This window comes from Centropristis striata, chromosome 17 (genome assembly GCF_030273125.1).
Source record: "Centropristis striata isolate RG_2023a ecotype Rhode Island chromosome 17, C.striata_1.0, whole genome shotgun sequence".
Classification (NCBI taxonomy): Eukaryota; Metazoa; Chordata; class Actinopteri; order Perciformes; family Serranidae; genus Centropristis; species Centropristis striata.
In genome coordinates, this window is record NC_081533.1 from 5030783 (window position 1) to 5055973 (window position 25191).

The window sequence follows — 25191 nt, forward strand, 5'->3', positions numbered from 1 at the left end:
TATATAAAATCCCTTTTATTCCTATCTTTAAAATAATTATTTTGAGAAATTCAACATGTTTCTTCCTCTTTATGATGTATGTCATTATAACTGTCTTATAGACATTTTCGAGTTGTTCCCACTTCTAGCCTTGACTGTGCTGACTCCATAGAGCTGCAGGACTTATATATATTAAAGTGAAATACAAGAACACAGTGAGTAAATGTTAAAAACAAACAAACAAACAAAGCCCTAAATCAGCTTCAGGTTCAGGTGGTTAAATGATTCATGGTCTGATAAAGGTTGAAAGATCTGCATTTTATACAGTAAAATGTAAAAAAGAGCAACAACAAAAAAACGCACTGAAACGGCTTTTTGGGGTTCAGGGGAAGACCGTGAACGCAGCTGTTGTGTTTGGGTGTTATGGAGACCCATGCAGCCTGTCAACCCTCCTCCACCCAGCGAGACATTTTAACCAAAATAAGCAACAATAACAATAATAAGAAGCATAAAGTGGTAGCCACACGTAGCCGACATCATAACTCACACAGTCAGATGACACATGGTGACTTTATAGTTGGCTGTGTAGTAAAATGGGAGGGTGAAACACGAGAGGACTCACCGTGCAGCCGAGGCTCCTGCTGGTTACTTTCACTTTCGATTCCAGCGAGAGTTTGAAGGAGGAACCGGAGAGACAGAGAGAGGAAACACACACAGAGAGAAGTATCTGGAGACTTTACACCTCGCAATAACTATTGAATTCGAGCGAAACAATCCTGCAGGGTTGTGTAGTTTCAGGTGTCTGCGGTGCTTCTGGTTGGGCACAAGAATAAAAGTAAACGATGTCTATAAGGTAAGACATAACTTCCTCTTATATTCTGTTAAGGTGTTCTGTTAATTCACTATGTGTCATTTCTGCCCTTAAATTAAAAATATATCTATATGGGCTATGATAATGTTGTGAGAAATAATCCTATAATCAGAGTGTCCATGATTTTGCCTTTAAGAGTTTTTTTTTTCAATATCTTCCTTATTATTATTAATGTTATTGTTATTATCATTCATATTATTATAATAGTGTATTGTTGTTGTTGTTATTATTATTATTGTTATCATCATTATTGTTATTGTAATATTGTATGGTTATCATCATTATTATTATAATATTGTATTGTTATCATCGTTAATATTATCATCTTTAGTATATTGTTGTTATTATATTATCATTATTATTATATGTTATGTTATGTTATGTTGTGTTGTGTTGTGTTGTGTTGTTGTTGTGTTTTTGTTGCCGACTTTAGCCTGCAAAAAAGTGCAAACGTGACTTTTTTATTATTCTTTTTTTATGAGGGGGTTTTTCGTAGGTGTTTTTGCATTTATGTAAGTCAGGTGGAAAGTCCCGGAGTGCTCGTTCAGTGACTCAAGATTTAATATCATCTCTTGTTTTATCAACAATGCGACTCAAACTATTCAGATTATAGGTTTGAACTATTAATAACTCAATAAGTCAAATCTGAGCACGCACACATAGTATGCACATTATTAGGTTCAGATGGACATCAACTGGTCTTTAAGTGTCTTTATCCCTGATTTACATTGATAATAAATCAATAAATCTGGTTAGAAATCGAAACCAAACATGACGGCCGTTTACTCCAGAACTTGCCTAATAATAGTCTCATTTTTTACTTTTACTTAAGTATTAAAGTAATCTAGTAATAATTGTATGTATATTTATTAGTACATTGTAAACATGGACTGTTTATAGATAATTCGGCATACTTTGTCTTTCTTTTTATGTCGCAGAATTTCCTAAATGTAAGAAATATTTTTAAAAAACAAAAAACGAGGTTGTATCCAACAGCGAACTCACAGCTGACGTCACGGCAACGTCATACTTCCTATTTACGTCCATCAAATTAAGAGACGTAGTCCCGAGACTTAAGGCACTTTTATGCCTTTTTTATTAATAATTATTGGTAGAAAATCCATTTATATTAACCTTTAATGTTAATGTTAATGTCTTTTTTTTGCTGCTTTATTAAGTCTCAGAATGTCCCAAAAATCTGATTGTTATATGAAACCAAGTCTCAGATGATAATAATAATAATAATAATAATAATAATAATAATAATAATAATAATAGTCATGACATTGCGGCTGTAAACTATTATCCTGTATTTTTACACAATTTTATTGTATTAATATATTATTATACCTATAATTATCGTACTAAATAGGACACTTTCTATGTGCTTTCTATCTTCTCACTTTCTTTCTTTCTTTCTTTTTAAAAAAAACATATTTCCTGTACAGCTTAGCTTATATAAATATTGTTTGTGTACTTTCTATACGAAACATATGCTTTTATGCCCTTTTTATTCTATATCTGTATATCCTTTATGTTATATATTTCTATGCATTCTTTATATTTCATATATATTAAAACATCTTCTTTAATGTAAAATTAAAAATACACTTAATTTCCAATATTAATAACGTTCAAAAGCAGTTTTTATGTATATAATGAGTCTATATTTATTATATATTTATGTATGTATTTATTATCTTATTTTTTAATTCTTCTGCTGTGAAGACTGAATTTCCCCACTGCAGGATAAATAAAGTCTGAAGTGTAACTTTTAAATCACATTTTTCAGTGATAATAATGCCTGATTTATTTTTTTTCACCCCATACATAGCATCCAGAGACAGGAGCAGGTGGAGAAGAAGTACGACCCGCTGGACAGCACCCTGCACTTTGTGGACAGGAAGGACGACTTGGATCCAGTGTGTGATGATGATGATGATGATGGTCTCAGAGCGGAGATGTCCTGCGGCCACGCCGTCACTCCGGACTCTCTCACACTGTGGTGCCGCAGCCAGCTGGATGAGGTACCTCATGTCCTGAAAACACACATTAGTATGTAAACTTTAATTACAGCCACCTGGGAAGGAGACACGATACAAAGACAGTTGGCAACATATATTTATTACGACAAAAGACATGTAAAGGATGAGTCCTTTTCCGTGATGGAATTTAATTACGTTTATTTACTTAAGTACAATTTTGAGGTACTTTACTTGAGTATATACATTTTTATGTAACTTTATACTTCTATTCCACTACATTGTACTTTTTACTCCACTACATTTAGCTGCCAGCTTTGGTCACTTTTCAGTTCAATTTTGATGTATTTGTGCTTCACTTGACAATTTCTACTTATGGAACTTTAAACTTCTACTTCCAGTAGGAGCAATTTCAGAGGCAAATATTGTACTTTTTACTCCAGGAACTTTTCAGTTTCAAGATTTTACATTAAAAAAAACCACAGGATCAATTTAAAATGATTATGCATTTTTATAAATTAAACCACACACATAACAGTACAGTCTCATTTAGCTGCCAGCTTTAGTCACTTTTCAGGTTGAAATTTAACATAAATCAGTATAAATTAAAAGTGATTTGACATTTAAAACACATCTATTTAATAATATATTTGGAATATATGCAACAATCTGAGTGGGTTCATTCTGCATAACGAGTACTTTTACTTTTGATATTTTAAGTACATTTTGATGCTGATACTTTTGTACTATTGCTGAAGTAAGTTTTGAATGCTTTTACTTAAAGTGGAGTAATTTTGCATTGTGGTATTAGTATTTTTACTTAAGTAAAGGATCTGAATACTCCACTACATGTAGCCTGTATTCTTCTGCACCTACTGACAAGTGCAAGGCATTGCAATTAAAAATTAAACAAAATGCTAAATGAAGTGAAAAAGAGTTTACTCTTAAAAGAAACAGCACAGAAAGTTTAGTGATGTTTCAAATGAGCACACATCAGCAAAGTGCACAGAGCAAAGTAAAGAACATACACTGGACATTTCCTAGAACATAGTTGTAATAATAGGACAACATTTCAAGAAAAATAGATCAAGTGATGAAACTGTATTTGAAGCTCTGATTTTCCTGAATGTTTATTGTAAATATCACCCTTGTTCCCCTCTTTTAGCTGTAACCCAGCATCAATTCTCTGCCTGTTTTCTACAGTATAACTCTGATCTGTTTCTTCTCCTTGTTGATTTTAAGGGCATATACAAATTCAGATGCCCTGCAGTGGTGGAAGGGACCAAACAGTGCAACAAGCTGTGGTCGTACCAGGAGGTGCGCCGACTGGCTGATCTGTCTGTTGAGGAGATGCAGCACTTTGAAGAGACCATGGCTTGCCTGGCTGCTGCAGAATACTTTGAGATCCAGCCGGTAAGTGGCTCAGTGGATGTAGCATTTAAACTAGAATGTCCTACGCCCAAACTATAACTCTGACAGCTTTACCAGACAAATTTGAGTGAGAAGACACATTTTCCTATTGTAATGTATAAATTATTTCTGTAGAGTGGAATTTGCGGCCTCAAGCGCAGTTTCCAAATTTATTTTGTGACACATTTTTCTCTTCCTCTCCACTCTAGCCATGATGTCATCCACCCTAGCCTCTCCATAAGGCAACATTGGGGCGATTTTTTCGCGTGTTTTTGCTGAATAATTATTGTAATTTGAAAAAAACGTTTGCTGAAACCCTTAGAAAAGTCATAGCACACGGGAAAAAACACGAAAGAAACGGAAGAATAAAATCTAGGATTAAGCCCAATGAATGGTATATAGTATGCTTTTTCAAGCACACTCAATTAGCCCAGTGAATAACATGTAGTGTGCCTTTTGAAGCACACTCAAATAGGAAAAGCCTGGTGAATAGTATATAGTGTGCTCTTTCAAGCACACTCAATAATCCTAATTCAGTGCACTGATTTCCAAATGCTGTGTTTCTGTTTCCTACGCTGTTTTCCTCCTTCAGTGCCCGCAGTGCAACACGAAGGTGGAGAGGAAAGATCTGGGCAACCTGTGTGTCCGGTGCACCATCTGCTCAGCTGATCAGAAGAAGACCTACCAGTTCTGCTGGCAGTGTCTGGGGGAGTGGAAAGGTCCAGGTCCTCGATCAGACCGCTGCGGCAACAACGACTGCATCAACAGAGACCTGCAGCTCCTGCAGACCTGTACGACCATCAGCCTGCCTGCGGTGGAGGGGGTCTCCAGCTGCCCCTCTGTCAGAGCCTGTCCCACATGTGGCATGAAGGTGGAACACAGCCAACAATTCTGCAAAAACATCAACTGTCCTCGCTGCCACGTGGAGTTCTGCTTCGTCTGCCTGAAACTAAAGCGTGAATGTTGCAAAGACAGTTCACCGTATAAAATCTGTCCTGCTGGTGTGGCGCCCAGACAGACCTCCATCCCTGTGTGGCAGAGGAAATGAAAAGGAAAATCTGTACCTCTTTAAGCATTTGATAAATGATTGATTCCATTTATTAATATTACATTACCCTGCAAACTCTTAACAGTTGTTGATACATACAAGTCCAAAATATGACGCATGAGTACAATTTTGAGGTATTTGTGCTTCACTTGACAATTTCCACTTATGTAACCTTAAACTTCTTCTCCACTACATTTTAGAGGCAAATATTGTACTTTTTACTCCAGTTATTTTTCAGGTCAAGATTTTACATAATAAAAAAACAAAACACAGGATCAATTTAAAATGATAATGCATTTTTATAAATTAAATCACAAAACAGTACAGGGTGTCCATCAAATGTATAACTTTACAACTTAAAACAATTTATTACAAAAGCAAATGAACAGACAAATATGTGGAAATTATTACAAAATGAGGGGTAGATATTGAAGTTTTTTGCCTCATTTTAATACACCTCTAGTTGCACGAATCACATCAAGACAGTACTTGATTTCTTGTTGAGTTCCCTGTAGAGCCTCATCAATGGTCCCAATGACATCACTGATCTTTGTTCAATACACGATATATTTAACATAACCCCACAGAAAGATTTTTTGTTTCAATAAACCATGATACACATGTTTGTACAGCCATTTTATAGGGGTTCATTTACCACTACTTATTCATCAACAGGGAAGCTGAAATACACAAATGCAATGTGATTAAACACTCTGATAACCACTGAGTACATACAACAAATCTGAATAAGATATCTCATCAATTGCCGTTTTTTTAAGTTGTAAAGAGACTTTATGGACACCCTGTATATTAAGTAACTTAACCTACATTGTAGATAAAATGCTGCTTATATAAATGCTTCAAAAATAATAATCCAATAATATATTTGGAATATAAAAAAAACAATCTGAGGAGCATCATTCTGCATAACAAGTACTTTAACTTTTAATACTTTAAGTCCATTTTGATGCTGATACTTTTGTACTTTAACTTCAGTAAGTTTTGAATGCAGGACTTTTACTGTAGTGGAGTAATTCCACAATGTGGTATTAGTACTTTTACTGAAGTAAAGGATCTGAATACTTCTTCCATCACTGATTATAAATTGCACATGACAAAAATGTCTGATATTTTATAATACTGTAAACAGAAATTACAGTATTGAGCTACTGATGTTACTAATCATGAATTATATATCTACAAAGTGAAACAAGTTCATTTTCATATCAGAATTTCTCGAGAAACCTCATTCAATAAAGTCAGTGAAATGTTCAAATTGATGCTTTTTTATTATTATTTATTTCATTTATATTTACACAGTCTGATTATTAAACCCCAACAAACTTGAGTTATTCAGTTTGCATCAACATTTAGCTGGTAAAATGTAGTTGCAGGAAAAATGATTAAACATACAGCTTGATATTATCACAATAAAAACAGCGATGTAATGTGTATTCATGTCATTTAAATGAGCAACAGTCAAACAAAATGAGTAAAACTTTCAGTGATTATTATTATTAGCATTATGACATTTAATTAATGTATGACAGTCAAGGCTTTTTTATTTATTTACTTTTTTAAATTTTATTTTATTTACAATGATTTAAGCAAAGTAGATTCATAATACCCATATATGGCACAAGTGCTGATTAAAACCTCTCCCCCAGCGTAAATTAATTTAGTTAAGATTTCAAGATTAGATTTGTTGTCATAAATCTTGCCCACTTTATCAATTATTACAGATTTTTATGCATGGACTAAGTCAATCATCCTAGATCATGCAAACTGGATTTATTATAAATCCGAGCTTTTATTAGGAGATATAAACGTTTATAGTACCCCCTAGTGGCCAATTTTGATTTATGAACGATGAAGACTGAAGCAATTATGGATCCAGCCCGAAGTACTCGAGTTCTTCTTCTTCTTAAAAAAAAACGTGTAATAAGTTTGATATTTTTAGAACAGAAGGCCAAATGAGCAGAGATTTGAAGGGTGGATTATGCAACTCATCTGCCAATATTGGTGACGTTTGGTCTTAAAGATTTCCTCCATTAAAAAAAATATGATTTACTTATTTTATGTCCCCTAAAATGCCCTTATTTTCTAAACTGACGACAAACGTTTCTGTGTTAAGTTTGTTTTCATATTATTCAACTGGAGGAGAGATGTCTTTGCACTTCCCTACAATCTGAGAAATGTACGCAAGGCAAGCTAGATAAGATACATCTTGACTTTCAAAAGCCAGACGAGGAACCTGAACCTCCAGTGCAGAGAGATCTTGTCAGTACAGAGAGCAAAAACACATTTAACATCATAGCAGATATTGTTTGTTTTACAACAGTTAACACTGGGCCAGATCCAGAATTTATTTTGATGTGGGAAAACCATGAAATATTAAGCATAGCAGAATATTTTCACATACTTTAAAACAAGTCTGGAGGAAGACTAAGGGTTTTATTAAACACCTCCTAAAATAATAGGGAGAAAAACATAAAAAAGAACAAGAACAGCAATTATAGCTGTTAGTAATAACTCTGGATGCTCTCTGGTCGGCTCCAAAGGAATAATCACCTGGTGGAAAGGAAAACCAGGAAGGAATTTATTTAGACTAACATGCTATATAACAGTAACTAGAAGACACAGAAAACAAGCTCTATCTCAATCTGAACAGCACCCAAGACAGCACTTGAATATCAACAAAACTGACGCAGATTTGTTCGAAATAATGCAGTTCTCTTACATCTCTTGTCTTTGACTTGGTCTGAGAGGACATCTGACCCTCTGAGGTTTAGAAGTGAAAGAACAAGATATATTTAGTGATTATCTGTGTCAAAATCAATTTTTGTAATCACAAAGCATTTCCCTTTCATGATTTACACTCCAGAACAAGTCCAAATTTCAACATATACAACCAAGAAATGTGCCTTTGGGAAAAGATGCTTTAATAATCAATTTCTTATTGAGTGAGTTGCTTTCACAGGGCATCTGAGATTATATATTTTGCAATGCTCTGTTCATAATCCATTAGCATAATTGATATATTCATATATGTTTGTAATCCTACCTCTGTACATGAGAAGATTTTTTGTTTATATAGCACGAAAACAAAGGTGACAACACAGAGAAAACACTTCTGGATGAATATAATATATCTCAGATTACTATTGATAAAATTAATTAAAACTGGTTTTATCAAACATACCTGTGAGCATTTGGTTGTTTTCTAACCAGCATAGTTCAACAAAAATAACGTCCATGAATTTCCATGCTTGTTGGTATGTTTTGATTATAAACCATCTAAATGGCATAGATTGAGTAAAGTCCTCCATATTTTTGACCACTTTGATATCAGGTTGTAGATTGGATTAGTAGTTTGTATTTCTGAACTCATATGATACAATAACAGAAACGTCTCCTCCTCTTTAAAAGGTAGAACAAGAAGGATTTTCCTCAAAACAGGGCCAAGGCTCACACAAGATTCTCTGTAAATCCTCTCAACTTTGAAACGCATTCACAAACCACAGAAAATTTTGCTCTTAGTGTAATTAATTTAAGTTTAGGTATGATAAGCTTACAACAACCAAGAACCAAGCAACAACAAAAAAACATTGTGTATTTGTTCCAGAGTCTCTGTGAGCCTCTCGGAGAATTCTCATCTGGTGGAAAAATAAACCATAAATGAGTTTCTCTTGGCAAACATGTAAAATAAATAAATATATTTAAATCTACCAGACAAATTAAATATGTTATTGACTGAGCTGCAACAAAACAAAAATGACTTAAATGTGTTTAAATGGAACAAGGCAGTTAAAGTCTCATATTTAACAGTGTTGAAGTTTGAACTCTGACATTGTGCATAAGAATAATAAGCAGAAATGTTTTTAAAAGATATATTAAAGGGATAGTTCAGCTTTCTTGAAGTGGGTTGTATGCTTTGTTAATGTGACATGTTTGTGATCATACCTCTGTACACGAGAAGATATGCAGTCTGGGAGCTGGTGAGAAATCATTTTGAAATTAGTGTTTATATAGAACAAACAAACAAAGGTTGTGTGACAACACACAGAAAGCACTTCTGGATAAACAATGTAATATCAGATTATTATTGATAAAATTAAATAAAATGGGTTTTATCAAACATACCTGTGTGGTGGTTTTTTAACCTGCATGGTTCAATAAAAAACAATGTTCATGAATTTCCATTTCATGTTTGATCCAACTGTTGGTATGTTTTGAATGTGTAAAATCTAAATGCCATAGATTAAGTAAAGTCTTCATACCTCTCTGACTCGATCGTCATCAAACTCATACCAGGTTTGGTCCTCATCAGACAGGATGGTGGCTGTGTAATGTCCACCACTGAGACTGCCCATGTGATTCACCATCCCATACAGACTGTATCTCTTGTTCTGCAATGAAGAACAACAATCAACAACAATAAAGGACAAAGTCACACATACAATAAGATTTCAAGTAATTCCAATAGAACACCATAAATCGCACATAAAAGTCACTTCCCCTTACCTTCGTCTTTAATGTGTGTGGTACATTCACCTTGCAGTCTGATTTGACATATGACATGGTGTTGTAGTCAATGTCAAATCTCTTGAGGAGTAAAGCCAAAATCTGAGGATCTTCCACCATCTCACATTCCTAAACAACACAAGAAACATTATTGAACACTATAATCACACTATATGATCTCAGTATCATACAACATAGTTTCTAATGTCAAAACTCACTTTTGTTGCATCGGTTTTCTTTTGACATTCTTTGCAGTACACATTGTTTCCTTTCAAGTCTTGAAAGCTACTTTCCTGGGGAAAAGAAATGTTGTAATTCATTCCCAATTAAATTAATATTTAACATAACATAAAATACTAATTTTGGCTGCTTACCACGTCGTAGGTTTTGTCTTGTGTGTCATTCAGTGACAGTGAAAGAGTCCTGAATGGATTCGTCTCTTCAATGATGATGTGACCTTGGGAGCATTTTGTTGTGCATCTCAGCCTTCCTTCAAAAACCTTCAAATGGAAATATAATTTACAACACAGCTTTCTGATTTGTTAATCTGTAAATAACATTATATATTTCATAAGTTCTCACCTCAGAGGCCTTTGGGCTGACTTTACGTAAAATCATCTCCAGGCATTCAGCTGCATCACGCTGCTGATAAACTGAAAAATACATTTTTATTTAATATATAAATTGAAGCATTTAAAAAAAGCATCTTAGTTAACTTGTTATGAATATATGACTTTGTTATATGTTGTCTCTTGTTCTCTGAATGCTGTTTTTGTATTTATTACAGTCCAGTTTACCATCTTCTGTCATCTCCAGAAGCCCTGTGATGTTTTCTATTCGATAAGTCTTTTCCTTCAGGCCTTCAAAGATTTTTCTCAGCTCACGATCAGCTGGTGATTTTTTCTTCAACCTTCAGGGAGAGAGCAGTTTCTCAGTGAATAGTGACTGTTAACTGTCTGTCTAATAAGCTCTCTGAGTGTTGAGTGTGATGCCTCCATATAAAACACAAATGCATCACTTGAATACCTTGACTTTCTTGTACTTATTTTACATAATATTTTCTTTTCATTGTAAATGCTCTTGTACTTTTATTTCTGCAGATGAAAGCAGCTGTTTCAAACCTGCTGTTGAACTCTGGTGTCATGTAGAGAACCTGCAGGATACTGTTGAGGTAACATGTAGCTCCCTGATTATAGAGACCATGATGACTGTCTTAGAGGAAAGAAAACACAATGTCATCACACCATCTCCATTCATCATTTATAGTTCTTTAGTTGGTAACCCATCTTGTAGAAAACAACCTTTATATTTCACTGCATCTTTATATGACTCATCAAAGTGATTACTGACTCTGTCCATATTGTATTGACAGTAGGTCACATCATGACATGGGTAAACATGTTATACTTTCACACATAGGTCTCAAAATGTGTTGTTACTGTTTGTTGAAGCAAAATCAATATCTAACACCATACTCTGATTTCATTAGTGTGCTTGGCCTTCACTCAGAGTTTCTCCCGACCCGTTACTTCTCAGAGAATAGAGTAATACTTACTTGGTTGCCCCATAAATCCTGTCCTTTGAACAGCAGATGCAGTGTCTGATAATCAACAAAAATGAAATCAGATTTATTGGCCAAGTATGCATACACAGACATGGAATTTGGTGGAGTTCTAGAGTTGAGAAAAAGTAGTGCACAAATGAAACAGGTGTAGCCGTTTGTTTGTGGACCATTTGAAGCATAGAGTTCAGCGTTACACTTGTCGCAATCTTGGTTTCGGAAACTGGGATCAGACCATATCTGGACTGTGGAGGAGCGAGAGGGATCTGATCACTGATTACAGCCTCTCTACACCTCAACCTGACTGAGAGAAAATTAATTAATTCAATTCATGCTAGCATTAGCTGGAGCATTAACTGGGATGTTAGTTTTGGCAAAAAACAAAAACAAAATGTATGTTACTTACCTGAAAAAAAACAAAAACTCCTTGGAGTGTCTAGTCCAACCAAACGCTGAAAAGGCATTTTTAAAAGGGTCAAAGTTATGAGACGAAACTGGAAAAGGTCCATTTTTTTCTTCTTTTAAACTTTATTGATACAGTGTCATGGATACGCATTGCTTTTCTTCTCTCCTGATGTTAGCCACCTGTCACACTCTGACTCAGAGTGAGGGTAGGTTGCCGTTTGGCACACTGGAAAAATTCCCCCAAAAACCAACTTGTAAGGGAAAACTGCCTTACAAAGATAATGACAAGCCGCAGTCAAAAAGTGAAGGTGAAAAAAAAATCCCATTTATTATGATCAACCACAAGAACTATTTACATCAAAAGAAAACTACCAAAACATCAATTCAAAATTAAATACATTTTAGCTCAGCAGTCCCCCAGCGACTACCTCTAGTGAGCAAAAAAACTCCCAATATAAAGTCTAAGCTCCTCCCTCTGGAACAGACCATTCCAGGCCATTAAATAATAAATGAATGTTTAAATGTTTACATAAGTACATTGAACATCATCACTCAAATATTTCAGCCTTATATCGACATGGGGATACATATTCTATAGCAATACTTCAACCAATAAGCCCTGAAACAAAGAGGAATAAAAGAAACATTGGTTTGGCCAAATTATGTCCCACATTCCACACAGGCAAATAAAAGGGCAGCATTCACTGTCTTTAGGTCCTTTCACCAACCAGGAAGTACTAAGGGCGGTAAGAAAATAATGCATAACAAACAACAAATGTACATAAACTGTGTAAATGTTAATGAGCCACTATTTCTAGCTTTAACTCTAGTGTGTGCACCCACCAGGCTATAGTTAGAAGATATCAGGCTACTCTTAACTGCACACTTATGACTTTCTGTTATAGGCAGGGTGATCTCCCACACCACCTGTCAATCAAAGGTAGTCATGCCCCTCTTTGCCTGAAGATTGCTGTCTAGCAGGCGGCAACCTCCGGGTCTGAGCAGGGAGGCAAACCAGGAAGTGCCTAAAGCTGCATTCTACCAAATATTGCAGCACGGGGTGCTGACAGCGGCTACAGAAAGATTTCTGTCCATTCATTTGAATACAAAAGGAGAAAACTTCTCACTTGATTTATTACCTTAGAAATGTTTTTTTAGAACAACACAATGGTCTCAATCACTAGTAAAAAACTTCATCATCATCATCATCAATCATATGATTTGGGGCGGGGCTACCTTTGATTGACAGGTCACTAACAAGGCGAGCCGTCATCAGGAGAGAAGTAGAACAATGCGTATCCACGGCAACGTGTCAATAAAGTTATATATAACGTTATATAGATATAAAAAAAAAGGACGTCTCATAACTTTGACCCTATTTTCACTTAATGACAGTTTATTTGAACGTTTTGTTCATTAAATGTCTTGTTCAGCGTTTGGTTGGACTAACAGACACTCCAAGGAGTCGCTGCTCAGTTTTATGAGGTCAGTAATGAACATTTGGTTAGCCGGTTAGCCACTGTTCGCGACCACCGTGGAATTTTTGAATGAATGCAGGCTTACACACTCCAGAGCACTAACTCATACTTACAGACGTGTGTAGGGCTTACCTGAGGTGGTCAGCCAAAAATAATTGTATGATTGAAGGGTTTTGCCTACCTCCTGTCCACTAGGGGCAGTGCAGTATTAGTTTTGCCATTTTGGGGAATGTCTGCTTACATGTCAGACACCCACATTTCTGTGTTCCATATTTAGCATGTGTTCACTTAATTCAGGTAAGTATGTTTATCTTACCATGTTCATGTTGAGTTAGTGATTTGTATTTTGCATTTGCTTATGTAAACAGAATTCACTTATGTTGTATTGTTGTGCCTGCAGGGCTTCCACATTGCTGTCATTAAAGCAAAAAAACTGACATCAAGGAGTCTTTCTTCAATGATGGGCTTTATTTAATAGATCTATGAAATAACAAAACAAATTTTGCCTTCAAAATAAAAATAAATTACATGTCAATGTATCCACATCACAGCACTGACCTCCTATGTCAGAACAAACAACATCCCTCTTCTTGCCAATAGCAGTATGCAGCCTGTGCATACAAATGATTATGAAGAGACCAAAACTCTGAAGAAATACAACAGAAACAGCAGAATAAAACACCCTCAGTTCCACAGCGGCTGAAGCCACACACACATTCACGTCTTTGAACAACCTGAAGTGCACACTGCATACACAGGCACACTCTTTGTAGCCTAGGTAAAAATTACCTCTTTCTTCTTCTTTTTTTGTACATTAAATGTAAAGTTTAACTTTAAAAAAATTATATATGATTAACTTTTTTGTACATAGGTCTATACCAGGCATGTCCAAACTATTCCAGAAAGGGCCGTGTGGATGCAGGTTTTCCTACCAACCAAGCAGAATCACAACAGGCACGAGTCGTTTAATCAACTGATCTCAGGGTTCAAACAGCTGATCAGTCCAATCAGGTGTGTTCTTGATTGGTTGGAACAAAAATCTGCAGCAGCATGGCCCTTTCTGGAATAGTTTGGACATGCCTGGTCTATACAAATAGGTTGTTGTTTTTTTGTTTGTTTTTTTACAGCGGAGAGTTTGTTTGTGTACTTACCAAAATGAGCACTGAGCAGAGCGATGTCCTCCTTAATCCAATCCGAACTCGTTCAGTATCAGAACTTTAACCAGTCGACTAAAGCTGAACTGAGCTCCTTAAAGCTTTCAAACATTTAGAGATGAATGAAGCTCTGGTTTCAACTGTGAAAGTGGCTGCGGGCAGATACTCCAAAAACAAAACAATACCTCTTGTGTCTTTTCCTCTTTTCTTCTCCCTGACCTTGATGAAAACCGCCGCGACATTAAGGAAATATGCGAAAAAGAGATTAAAGTAAAGACAAGATAAGTGCTAAAGCAATCCGACTGCACTCACACTGCGCTGAGACATAATGAGGCGGAGACGGATGTTAGTAGTTTGTGTGAAATGGGCTGTGCCTCGCAAATTAAACGTAAATATACGTAATTAATGCGATCACTGTTTATACATTCTGTTTGTGTATGTGAACAAGCCTAATGTATTCAAATAAATCGATAAGAAATGTTAATTTTGTAAAATTGAAGAGGAAACAGACTCTGTTTTATGACTGTGAATATGCCAGAGTCAGTCTGAAAACATTCACAGCACGTTTGTTTTGGAAAAGAAAAGGAGAGGAATCTGGTCATACTTCATATTTGTTCCATCACTAAGCAGGACATTGTTTTGTTCTTCTTTTCTTTCCAATCACTTAGTGAACATTTAAACACTCCCTTGTTCTGGTTTATTTTTATACTGACAGAATGTAGTCAAAGTGTAGGGACTCTAAGTTGAACAATTATAATATTTATTAACAGGCAGAAGGAATAAACAGAGATAAACCAACTAAGTAGCACAGAAAAAGGAAGCAGCTAAATCTTCAGGGTCTCCAAGGCCAAAATAAGAAACAAAAGTCAATCACTATCTGGAAAATAAGATTCAGCTACCAAACAAAACAGACAATGCTAAGCTCCCTATAACAAAAAAAAACCAGGAGAAAACAGGTTAACTAAAATGGCAGATGACCCCTACCAGGCTTCCAGACACTCTAAACAAACAAGTTGACTCAGCTGAGACACAAAAACACAGAGCAAGCTACAACACAAACTATATGCAGTCAACCAGAACAGGTCAGTGGCAAGAGAGAGGGAAGATCACTGGCTCTGGAGGTAGATAACAGCTCCCCTGAAGAGCAGATCACACTCAGGTGAACCAGGTATGCAGAGAGGGGCGTGGCAGGACCAGACCAGGAACACACAGAACACGCCTCTCCTCACTGTGGCGGCGATACAATTCGTAATATAAAGTTATTTTGCGTTGTGTTGTCGTTGCTGTCTAAACCTCGACCACCTCTCTGTCCTCCGAAACATGCGCGCGCACTCACACTTACACGCGTGCCCACCTGTCTGTATCAGTCTCTATCAATCTCTATCTCTATCAATATCAGCCTCTCCGGGCCGTCACAGGTGGGTCACAGGTAATTACTTGGGTATTGATATAGATTCCTTATTCTATATCACGGTGCCTCCTGACTGAAAAATGTTATGTGAAGTTTCTCACATTTAGCTCTCAAAGTGCACAAGATGTATGCATTACTTAAAAAGGTACAAACATTTCTCCCGGGGAGGCATTCCTGGACCCAGATGGTTATTTTCTGACAGTTCACACCGCTGACATGATGATAAGATTATACGCTACTTCATTGTAAAGAAAGAAAGATAAGAGGGAAAAGATACTTACCGACAGCTGGCCTTTTTTATTACAGGCAATGTTAAGGTAGTCCAGTTTTACTTTTATCAGGCCTATTTTCATTCAAATGATTAAAATAGTTTCAGGTTAGAAAATTACCTTTCAATTTTCCTTAGGTCACTGGCATTGTAAATTAAAGTGAATAATTTCTATAATATTTTTTCATTTTTATTGGAATTTTAAAGCACAAATATTAAAATAGCTTCATAACAAGAATCTGATGATCCTCTTTAAGTCTTTTAAGTGGCTTACACGTTAATTCGTTTATTTATTTATTTGTAAGTTTACAAGGCTTGTGGTGAGGCTTGTCATCTGTCATGGGAGGGGTTATGAATGGGAGTCATGTTTGCTGCTGTATATGTTCTTATATGTTTCTCTGTGATATATGTGGGAAGAGGAGTTATCTGTTATATGTTGTATATGTGGGAAGAGGAGGCATTTGGTATCTGTGTGCTACAGTGTTGCCACACTGTGCTCTGCCCTTTTCTATTAAATGTATGCTGTCCTGAGAAAAACCTGACTGTGTGAGAACAATTATCCCTTTGCGGACAATAAAGAACCTAACTAACTAACTAACAAAACTGCTTGTGGCCCATAGCATACACAGTGAAAAAAGAAAGAAAGAAGAATAAAGAAAAGAAAGAGAAAGAAAAAAATAGAGAAATGTACTCTATTATTATTTTTACATTGTTTCTGAGCAAATGTTTTGTACTTGTTGTTTCTTCCAATAACTGAACATGTGAACATTTACCACTCCCTTGTTCAGGTTTATTTTTATACTGACAGAATGTAGTCTAACAGGATTGAGGAATCAGAGCTGCTCTTGCTGATCAAAACATTTTCAATCTTTTGTTGAAGATTTTCCACTCAAAGCAGTCTGTAACAATATCCTTCGCTCCTACAGCCATCAGGCTGTCTCATTCTAACAAAGCTAACAGACTCACTGAATTTCCCCTCGGGGATAAATAAAGTCATTTTGAATTTGTATTGTGTTTTTTATTTGACAGATATCTGAAGTAGTGCTATTTTGTTAAGATTTTGCGAAATTGCTTCATTTTTTTTCTTTTTTCTTTCTGTAGGAAGGAGGCCAATAGCAGCTTTGGTTGGAATAGTTTTATTTCATCCTGTTAAACCAGCAATCATATGACTTAAAGTTATTTAGGTATATTGATAAAGTACACAGAGTGGATCCACAATAACAGCATTTAAATTCAATGTTTTATGATTTTAAACAAGTAACGTATTTTGGTCGCATTGTGGCAGAGTAGTTAAGAGTCTCTGTGATGTTTTTTTCTCCGTCTTCATCTCATCAGACTCCTCCGGGCAGCAGCAACACAATGTGGATGGTAGAAAAGTGTTCGATCCCGTAGGAGACCAGCAGCTCTGACTCCTGCAGCTGATCGGTTCCGAAGACCATTCGGATGCTCTTGGGCCATTCTGTACAGAAAAAGACTTCACTCAGGACTTCACACAGGTGATAGCACGAGCCCATTATCACTACTGTGCTCAAATTGTCGCTCTATCGAATAAACTAAACTAAAATACGTTTACACTCATTGCCTAGCCTACTGCACTCTCTGTAGCTTTGAAAGCTTTTAAAATATATTATCAGGCTGTTATTAGCTTAAATAGTAATGCAGTCTATCCATTAACAGATTGACGACTGTCCGTGAATTATGATCTACATGTCAATGTATACATAATTACAGTAGCCTATAGTTGGTTTTATTTTATTAAAGATAAAAAATAAATATGTAGGCACACACATTAACAAGAGAAGAAATACTAAACGTACCTATGTTTAGTTGTGCAGTAATTTTCTCCTTTAGTCGCTCCACAGTGAAACGCTTCATCTCCTCCTCAGTGTCGCACAGATCAACGATCATATTTTCTCCTTTGGGTCCAACTACGTTCAGCTGAAATTTCATTATTCTCAGTGAGGACTGGATGAGGAGTTTGTTTAATGTGGTTCAGGTGCAAACCATCCCGATGCAAAAGAAGCGAAAGCTAAAATACAGGGTGTTTATTTCTCATTTTAACTTGATGCGTCATCTGTCACATGACCGCTGATGATCCTTTGATAAAACCTCTGACTCCTCTTCAGTCTTTGTTGTTGGAGAATACACGGAGTCAAGATGGGCTCCTTTTTTTCAACGGAGCAAAATACTGAGTCAGAACCTTTGAGGAATTCACCAAATGAACAGAATACAAACCTGAGCAACACTTTGGAAACTCAAGAGGAGAACAGCGGTTCTCAAAATCTGACCAACAATTTGGAAACTGAACAACCGACCTCCTGGGAAATTGAAGAGCTGACCAACGCTTTGGCACTTGAAGCTGTGATGCGTAGACGCAGGACCAGAGCTTTAAATGAATATATGAGGACCAGAGCTTTAATTGAACAGCTGATGAGGGATTCTCAACAGCAGCGCAACAATGTGACACCTGAGCAGAGGGTTAGTGATGCTGGACAACAGAGCAACAATGCAGCAACAGGAGAGGAGAAGCGTTATGACCCCGAAGACACCACACTGGTTTTTGTTGATGGAGAAGATGACATGGATTGTAAGTACCTTACAGTAGTTTTTTTGTTTTTTTTAAACTTATCAGGATTATCTTAAAGAATATTATTACCTCATTCTGAGCAATTAATGATACACTGATGATATGATCATTTCCGGTAAATTTCTAGAAAACCTTACAATGGAGAATTTTGGAAATATTCAAAATTTAAAAATCAGAATGATTTTTTGAACAGATATATTTGTGAGGAGAACACTATCAAGTTTTAATTATTTTCTTGTACAATCAATTCTTTCATTGAACAACAAAAAACATGAATGTTGAGCTGAATATTACTCCTCCCGATGACCCCACCCATTCAAAAAAGTATGTAGGGGGCGTGGCAAATGCATTTTTGTAAATGCAGGGTTTATTCACATACATTCCTGTTAATTCCCATGGAAAGTTTCCAACTTTGAGTATTCCCGGAATTTTGCAACCCTAATCTAGTAACACTCGTTTGTGTGTGTCTCATAGTTTTGGACGATGACTTTAAGTCTCTCAGAGCCAAGATGTCCTGCGGTCACACTGTCACTCCAATGTCTCTCACCAACTGGTGTAAGTGGCTGCTGGACCAGGTAAGGTATCAGTGAAAATTTCATAAATAAATAGTTAGTAAAAAAACAACAACCAATATCTAAAAAGTGACTACGTTATTCTTTAACTAGAAAATTTCCTCTGGGGAAATTCTGAAAGGGCCACGGGGGCTACTGCCGGTGTGTGTACACTATGATGAGATTCTTCAGAGATTTCAAACTATGCCCTTTAACCTCAAAATGTGTGTGTGTGTGTGTGTGTGTGTGTGTGTGTGTTGGTCTGTGTGTTTGTGTGTGTGTGTGTGTGTGTGTTTGAAGCATGTGTGAGGAGTGTGCGTGCTTACGCACGTGTGTGTGTGTATCTGTAACTGTAATCACATCAAAGATCAAAGGCAATCAGATCAAAGCAATCAACAGAATTAACTGACACCTGTTAATGAAAGAGTGACAGCAGCCAGAGGTAGACAGGCTGGAATTTCTGGCCTTGAACAGAAAGCATTTTTGGCAAAACCATAATACCTATCATTGATCCGACTTCACTTTGAGCGTCCTGAGTTCTTCCTGAACGTCTACATATGGGTTTTTTTTAAGAAAAATGAAAAAATAGCTTTGCTAGAGCGATCTAAAAAAACTGTTTCATCTCCCTTCTTTTAGAAATCTCCCTGCGTTCTTAATATGGGAACCAATGAGGCTGTTGGTGCGTGTTGGTGGTGCATCTGTGCGTCCTACGCCCAAACTATAACTCTGACAGCTTTACCAGAGGATTGTAGTGGAGCGGCTAAGTGATATAATCTTTCAGTTTATGATACAAGCGTGAAAATTGGCATGAACACTCTCCATGGGTCATTTGACAAGAAAATTGTCCGAGACATTTAAAATTTTAAGATGGCGGCCATTTTTCAAGATGGCGGCCATCTTGAAATGCATGGAGCAGTTAAGTGATATAATGGTTTATTTGGTGATACAAGCATACAAATTGGCATGAGCAGTCTCTGTTGGTCACTTGACAATAACCCACCCACAGTTACTTGAAATTCCAAGATGGCGGCCATTTTTCAAGATGGCCGACACCTTAGTGGAGCAATTGAATGATATAATGGTTTATTTGGTGATACAAGCATAAAAATTGGCATGAGCAGTCTCCATGGGTCACTTAACAAGAAAATTGTCCGAGACATTTGAAATTGTAAGATGGCGTCCATTTTTCAAGATGGCCGACACCTTAGTGGCGCAATTCAATTATATAATGATTTAGTTGGTGATACAAGCATAAAAATTGGCATGAGCAAAATCTGTGGGTCACTTCACAATAAGCCACCCACAGTTACTTGAAATTCCAAGATGGTGGCCATTTTTCAAGATGGCCGACACCTTAGTGGAGCAGTTGAATGATATAATGGTTTATTTGGTGATACAAGCATAAAAATTGGCATGAGCAGTATCTGTAGGTCACTTGACAATAAGCAACGCACAGTTACTTGAAATTCCAAGATAGCGGCTATTTTTCAAGATGGCCGACACCTTTGTGGAGCAGTTAAGTGATACAATGGTTTATTGGGTGATATACGCATAAAAACTGGCATGAGCAGTATCTGTGGGTCACTTGGCAATAAGCCAGCCACAGCTACTTGAAATTTCAAGGCGGAATTTTTTTTTTTCAGGATGACTGCCGCCTGCCATGTGGACCTTTAAATTATGAATTTTCTCATAGAAATGTATTGGGTTCCTCAAGAGAGGTTGTTTGACTGTGCTTTGTCTGACTCCTTGCCCACGACCTGTCCAGTTTGGTAAAACCTGACAGGAGTTCCCTCCCACCGGCGTAGCTCTCCGGGTTCACCGAGGTACACAGGCTCCCTTACCATGAGGGCTTTTTTAAATACTTTTTTAAATTACTTTTTTTATAACTAGCCATTACTACTGCCATTAAACATGTCAAATAAATACTAAGGGGTGGGGAAACACAGTTGTGGTGCTGAACGGACAGTGCTCCAAAATAATAATTGAGCAATGGTTAATACTGAATGGCAATAATGACAGATCCAGAGGCAACAGCAGCTCTGGCTGCCACGGAACCATGACAAACAGTATCTGAAACTATACTAGGGAACTAAACTGAAAATGTGAAAGCAATGTTACAAAGTAAAAACTGAACATGTCACAGTAATAGGCTGGTGACAAAATAGAACATAATGCGCCGATGTGGCGAGGGGAAGCCGAGCCATAGGCCTACACTTGAAAACACAAAGGACAACAAGGAATAACACTGGCAAAAGAAACAAGCAAATAAGTTCTAGCAGGGGCAACTGAGTCCATATCTGTAGCACTTACACTTTCCAGTACAAGCCTTGGTGCACCCACATTTTGTCAACTCCCAACAACTCTCCGCAATAGGTGGAAGTGGAGTCCAGAAGACTTTCCACTCCTTGTCCTGTTTACCCATCCCCAGTCGGACGGGCTCGGCATTTGTGGGTGTCTCTTCAATGCCTGTCCCCACACATATCCAGCCTCATAAGACGTCTGGGATCTTCTTGACCTCTTAATATGGATATCTTTGGTATCTTTAGTGTCTTTAGCAGCAGTAGATGTTTTGTGCCCTTTCCAGCTGTGTGTTGTTGAACATAAGTTTACAGCTTGAATGATATTTTGCTCTGTTTCTTGTCAATGAGCTTTCTATGCCATCACCTTCATCTAGTCGGGTTGGACTACGTAAGATAGGCAGAGCATTTATTTTATGAAATAATGGAACATTTCTTGCAATGGTATCATAACCAGTATGATCTTGGTGTCCTGCTGTTTGTTTTCTCAACTGTTATGATGGATTCTGCAATGTCTGCAGCAAATTCAAAGGCAGAGGCCGAGGGTTTATCCTTTTACCACCTTTTAATAAGCACTTTGATGTATGGGATACAACTAAGTTCATGCCTTGACCCTACACTTAGTCCAATCGTTCATCCAATGCCATTTTTACCCTGTACGATCTGTACACCACCCGGTTAACTAAAACTACTCAGAGAGTTGTCGTCTCTTCTTTGACTAACTTTACAATTGGCTGACATTGAACCCCACTCTGAGTTTAACAGCAGTCATATATCACCAGTGTGCCCTGGTAGTGCAGATACTCACTCTTGTCTAATCTGTCTATGATCAACAAATCAACACAACTGTATTATGATGTGTTAAAACTTGTTTTCCAGAATAATCTAAAACCCAATACATTTCTATGAGAAAATTGATCTTTTGAGGATCCAGGGGGTGGCCATCTTGAAAATAGAAATTTCAAGTGGCTGGGAGTGTTTTTTTGTCAACCCAAGTAACTGTGGGTGGCTTATTGTCAAGTGACCAACAGAGACTGCTCATGCCAATTTTTATGCTTGTATCACCAAATAAACCATTATATCACTTAACTGCTCCACTTAGGTGTCGGCCATCTTGAAAAATGGCCGCCATCTTAATTCTCGCCATTCTCTGACAATTTTCTTGTTAAGTGACCCATGGAGAGTGTTCATGCCAATTTTCACGCTTGTATCATAAACTGAAAGATTCTGGCAAAAATTAGCACTTAGCCGCTCCACTATTGTGAGCGAGAAGACTAATTTTCCTACGTTTCTATGTATAAACTATTTCTGTAGAGTGGAATTTGCGGCCTGGAGCGCAGTTTTCAAATTTATTTTTTGACAGTTTTTTCTCTCCCTCTACACTCTGAGCGATGACATCACACACTGTGACACGAACATTCCGTGCAATACACACCCATTATAATCTCAGAATTTCTCCAAAAATGATCATGGTCATTGAACAGGGATTGATAAAAAACTATATGACCTATCGAAACGCAAATTAATACACCGATACACAAGACTTGTGTCTACTATTTGAAGTTTAAATGGAGTCTCTAGGTGAAATTATGCCGGAGAAGTAGACGTTTAAAAATCTCCAATTATTGTTCTTTTTTGCGCTAATTTTTTTCCGAGAAAAGTGAGAAAAGTAATAGCACACCGATCCCGATTTGATATATAATTTGTCCTGCAACTCTTTAAGTTGTAGGACTAGTAGTGGGACGAAATTGCGTCCGGAAGAGGAAGAAGAAAAAATCCACAGTATAACAGTAGTGGTGCGATTGCCCCGTGGCCCTAAATATAAATAAATAAAAAATATATATTAAAGGGATAGTTCAGTATAACAGTAGTGCTCGGTGCGATTGCCCCGAGGCCCTAATCAACATGAACAGAAAGTTAGACTTTTTTTCTTTTCTATCCCAAAGGATAAGGGCAGATTTGTGTGTGGTCACTGTAAAGCTGAGTGGCCGTATGAGGAGGTTCGTAAAATGGCTCTTCTGACCCCTGAAGAAAAGGCGTACTTTGAAAAGAAAATGTTCCAATTTTCCAAGAATAACTTGGATGTCAAATCAGTAAGTATTACACGATTGATAAGCTGTTGTCTGTACATTGTTGCTGTAAATAAAATTTAAAAATATCTTTTTTTTAACCAACTTCCCTTCACAGTGTCCTGGCTGCGAGTCTTATGTGATGAGAGCCGACCCGAATAATCTACAGGTCGACTGCATATCGTGCATGATAGAAAAACATAAGGCCTTTACATTCTGTTGGCGGTGTTTGAATGAATGGAAAGATCCAGCAGCAAGTTCTGACCACTGTGGAAATAAGGGGTGCCAAAACCCGCTGGAAATACTGAGAACCTGCCCTGATATCACCTTTGATGATGTGAGGGGGGTCACTGGCTGTCCCTCCACCCGAGCCTGTCCCACCTGTGGTTTGCTGGTGGAGCATGACGGAACTATGTGTAAAAACATTGAATGTCCTCAATGTAAAGTGGAGTTCTGTTTTGTGTGTCTGAAGCTCACTGAAGAGTGTGAGAGGATGGACAATTACTCATGTTTAAAACCTTGCACTGATGTAGCACCAAGACAGACCTCCATACCTGTATGGAACAGGAAGTAGGCTGTGTGCAATAACTTCTGTTGATTTAACACTCTCAAAAAACAAAATTTTTTTATATATCTACTGTGTTTTGAATATATTTTACAGACCCATTAATAGTGGATGAGAGTGGGTGGATGGATGGATGTTTAGTTGTGAGTTTAATCAAATACATAGCCTTTGCAACCACATTGCCATATTTTCCCTATTGTTTTTATAATACATGTACTATTACTTATCCTTTTTAAAAAATGTACACACCATTTCAATCATGATTAAACAGTAGACAGTGGAGCAGATGAACTTTACATGAAACTTTCTGGGTGAGCTGTGTGTAGCAAACTTCTTCTTTCTTTGTCTTGTAACAATAAATCATTATACAACAATGATACTCCGCTATATAACAATTTTGAGCCTAAAAGATAATTTCTCTGTACAAATGAGGTGAGAGAGAGACAGGCAGGGAAAACCTGCATAAGCATAAACTCTTTTATACATGATTATGGTGTTGTTGATCCCTGGCGGTCCAAAAATCCTTCCTCCCATTGCTTCTCTTTTTTTCCCCTGTCCACCAATCGTATTCACGAATAGACTACGTTCTTAGAGATCAAAAACTTCTGTCACAGGTTAAGCAGTGTGATTATGAGGCAATAGTCAACACTTGGAAACTGAATGGTATAAGGACCATGAAGGCCCTTTTTATAAATAAAGTTTTCCCCATCTTTGAGCAATTACAAAGTAAATTCAGATTACCACAATCCCATTTTTTTAGATTTCTCCAGGTACGTGACTTTATTAAAGCTAACACGCCTTCGTTTCCTAATCTGCCTGATGAATCCACCATGGACTCTCTGTTCTCTTTTGAGCCCTCAAGAAGGGGTGCTATTTCCTTCATATACACTCACTTATCTAGTTTACAAAACCCATCGCTGGAGTTCATAAAATGTGCTTGGGAGGGGGATGTTGGGATGGTCTTGTCAGCAGAGCAGTGGGAGAGAGCCTTGGAGGGAGTGCATTTGGCTTCAATCTGTGCTCGCCATATC

General features: G+C 37.1%; 3 protein-coding genes across 5 annotated transcripts; 2 read left to right on the forward strand and 1 right to left on the reverse strand.

Moving 5' to 3' along the window:
- Positions 1-708: 708 nt before the first annotated feature.
- LOC131989896 (uncharacterized protein DDB_G0292642-like) lies at positions 709-6560 on the forward strand. Its single transcript, XM_059355259.1, has 4 exons — positions 709-832; positions 2685-2877; positions 4075-4245; positions 4835-6560. Exons 1-4 carry the CDS (start codon positions 822-824, stop codon positions 5288-5290), a joined length of 831 nt encoding a protein of 276 aa, XP_059211242.1. The 5' UTR covers positions 709-821; the 3' UTR covers positions 5291-6560.
- On the reverse strand, positions 6561-14769 carry LOC131989892 (ubiquitin carboxyl-terminal hydrolase 47-like). 3 transcript variants are annotated; one of them, XM_059355255.1, is made up of 13 exons: positions 14410-14769; positions 11370-11414; positions 10936-11026; positions 10612-10724; positions 10397-10467; positions 10189-10314; positions 10033-10107; positions 9815-9943; positions 9571-9699; positions 9434-9453; positions 9254-9285; positions 8031-8071; positions 6561-7861 (listed from the first exon to the last, which is right to left on the reverse strand). In XM_059355255.1, the coding sequence occupies exons 2-13, from the start codon at positions 11380-11382 to the stop codon at positions 7748-7750; spliced, it is 954 nt and encodes a 317-aa protein (XP_059211238.1). In that variant the 5' UTR covers positions 11383-11414; positions 14410-14769; the 3' UTR covers positions 6561-7747. The 3 variants fall into 3 exon arrangements, with proteins under 3 accessions (XP_059211238.1, XP_059211236.1, XP_059211237.1); XM_059355253.1 differs by lacking the exon at positions 8031-8071; XM_059355254.1 differs by lacking the exons at positions 6561-7861; positions 8031-8071 and adding an exon at positions 8094-8946.
- Positions 14770-18248: 3479 nt separating this feature from the next.
- Positions 18249-24495, forward strand: LOC131990131 (uncharacterized). Its single transcript, XM_059355530.1, has 4 exons — positions 18249-18678; positions 19153-19253; positions 23473-23619; positions 23714-24495. Exons 1-4 carry the CDS (start codon positions 18249-18251, stop codon positions 24167-24169), a joined length of 1134 nt encoding a protein of 377 aa, XP_059211513.1. The 3' UTR covers positions 24170-24495.
- The last annotated feature ends 696 nt before the right edge of the window (positions 24496-25191 follow it).

Bases quoted from the DNA above. Each gene is read 5' to 3' on its own strand.
- LOC131989896 (XM_059355259.1), top strand. The intron at 2,878-4,074 runs GTACCTCATGTC...GTTGATTTTAAG, and splicing joins GCCGCAGCCAGCTGGATGAG to GGCATATACAAATTCAGATG. The intron at 4,246-4,834 runs GTAAGTGGCTCA...TTCCTCCTTCAG, and splicing joins AATACTTTGAGATCCAGCCG to TGCCCGCAGTGCAACACGAA.
- LOC131989892 (XM_059355253.1), bottom strand. The intron at 10,315-10,396 runs GTGAGAACTTAT...TTCCATTTGAAG, and splicing joins TCAGCCCAAAGGCCTCTGAG to GTTTTTGAAGGAAGGCTGAG. The intron at 10,108-10,188 runs GTAAGCAGCCAA...TCTTTTCCCCAG, and splicing joins AAGACAAAACCTACGACGTG to GAAAGTAGCTTTCAAGACTT.
- LOC131990131 (XM_059355530.1), top strand. From the start codon at position 18,249: ATGGGCTCCTTTTTTTCAACGGAGCAAAATACTGAGTCAGAACCTTTG. The intron at 19,254-23,472 runs GTAAGGTATCAG...TCTATCCCAAAG, and splicing joins GTAAGTGGCTGCTGGACCAG to GATAAGGGCAGATTTGTGTG. The intron at 23,620-23,713 runs GTAAGTATTACA...TTCCCTTCACAG, and splicing joins ATAACTTGGATGTCAAATCA to TGTCCTGGCTGCGAGTCTTA.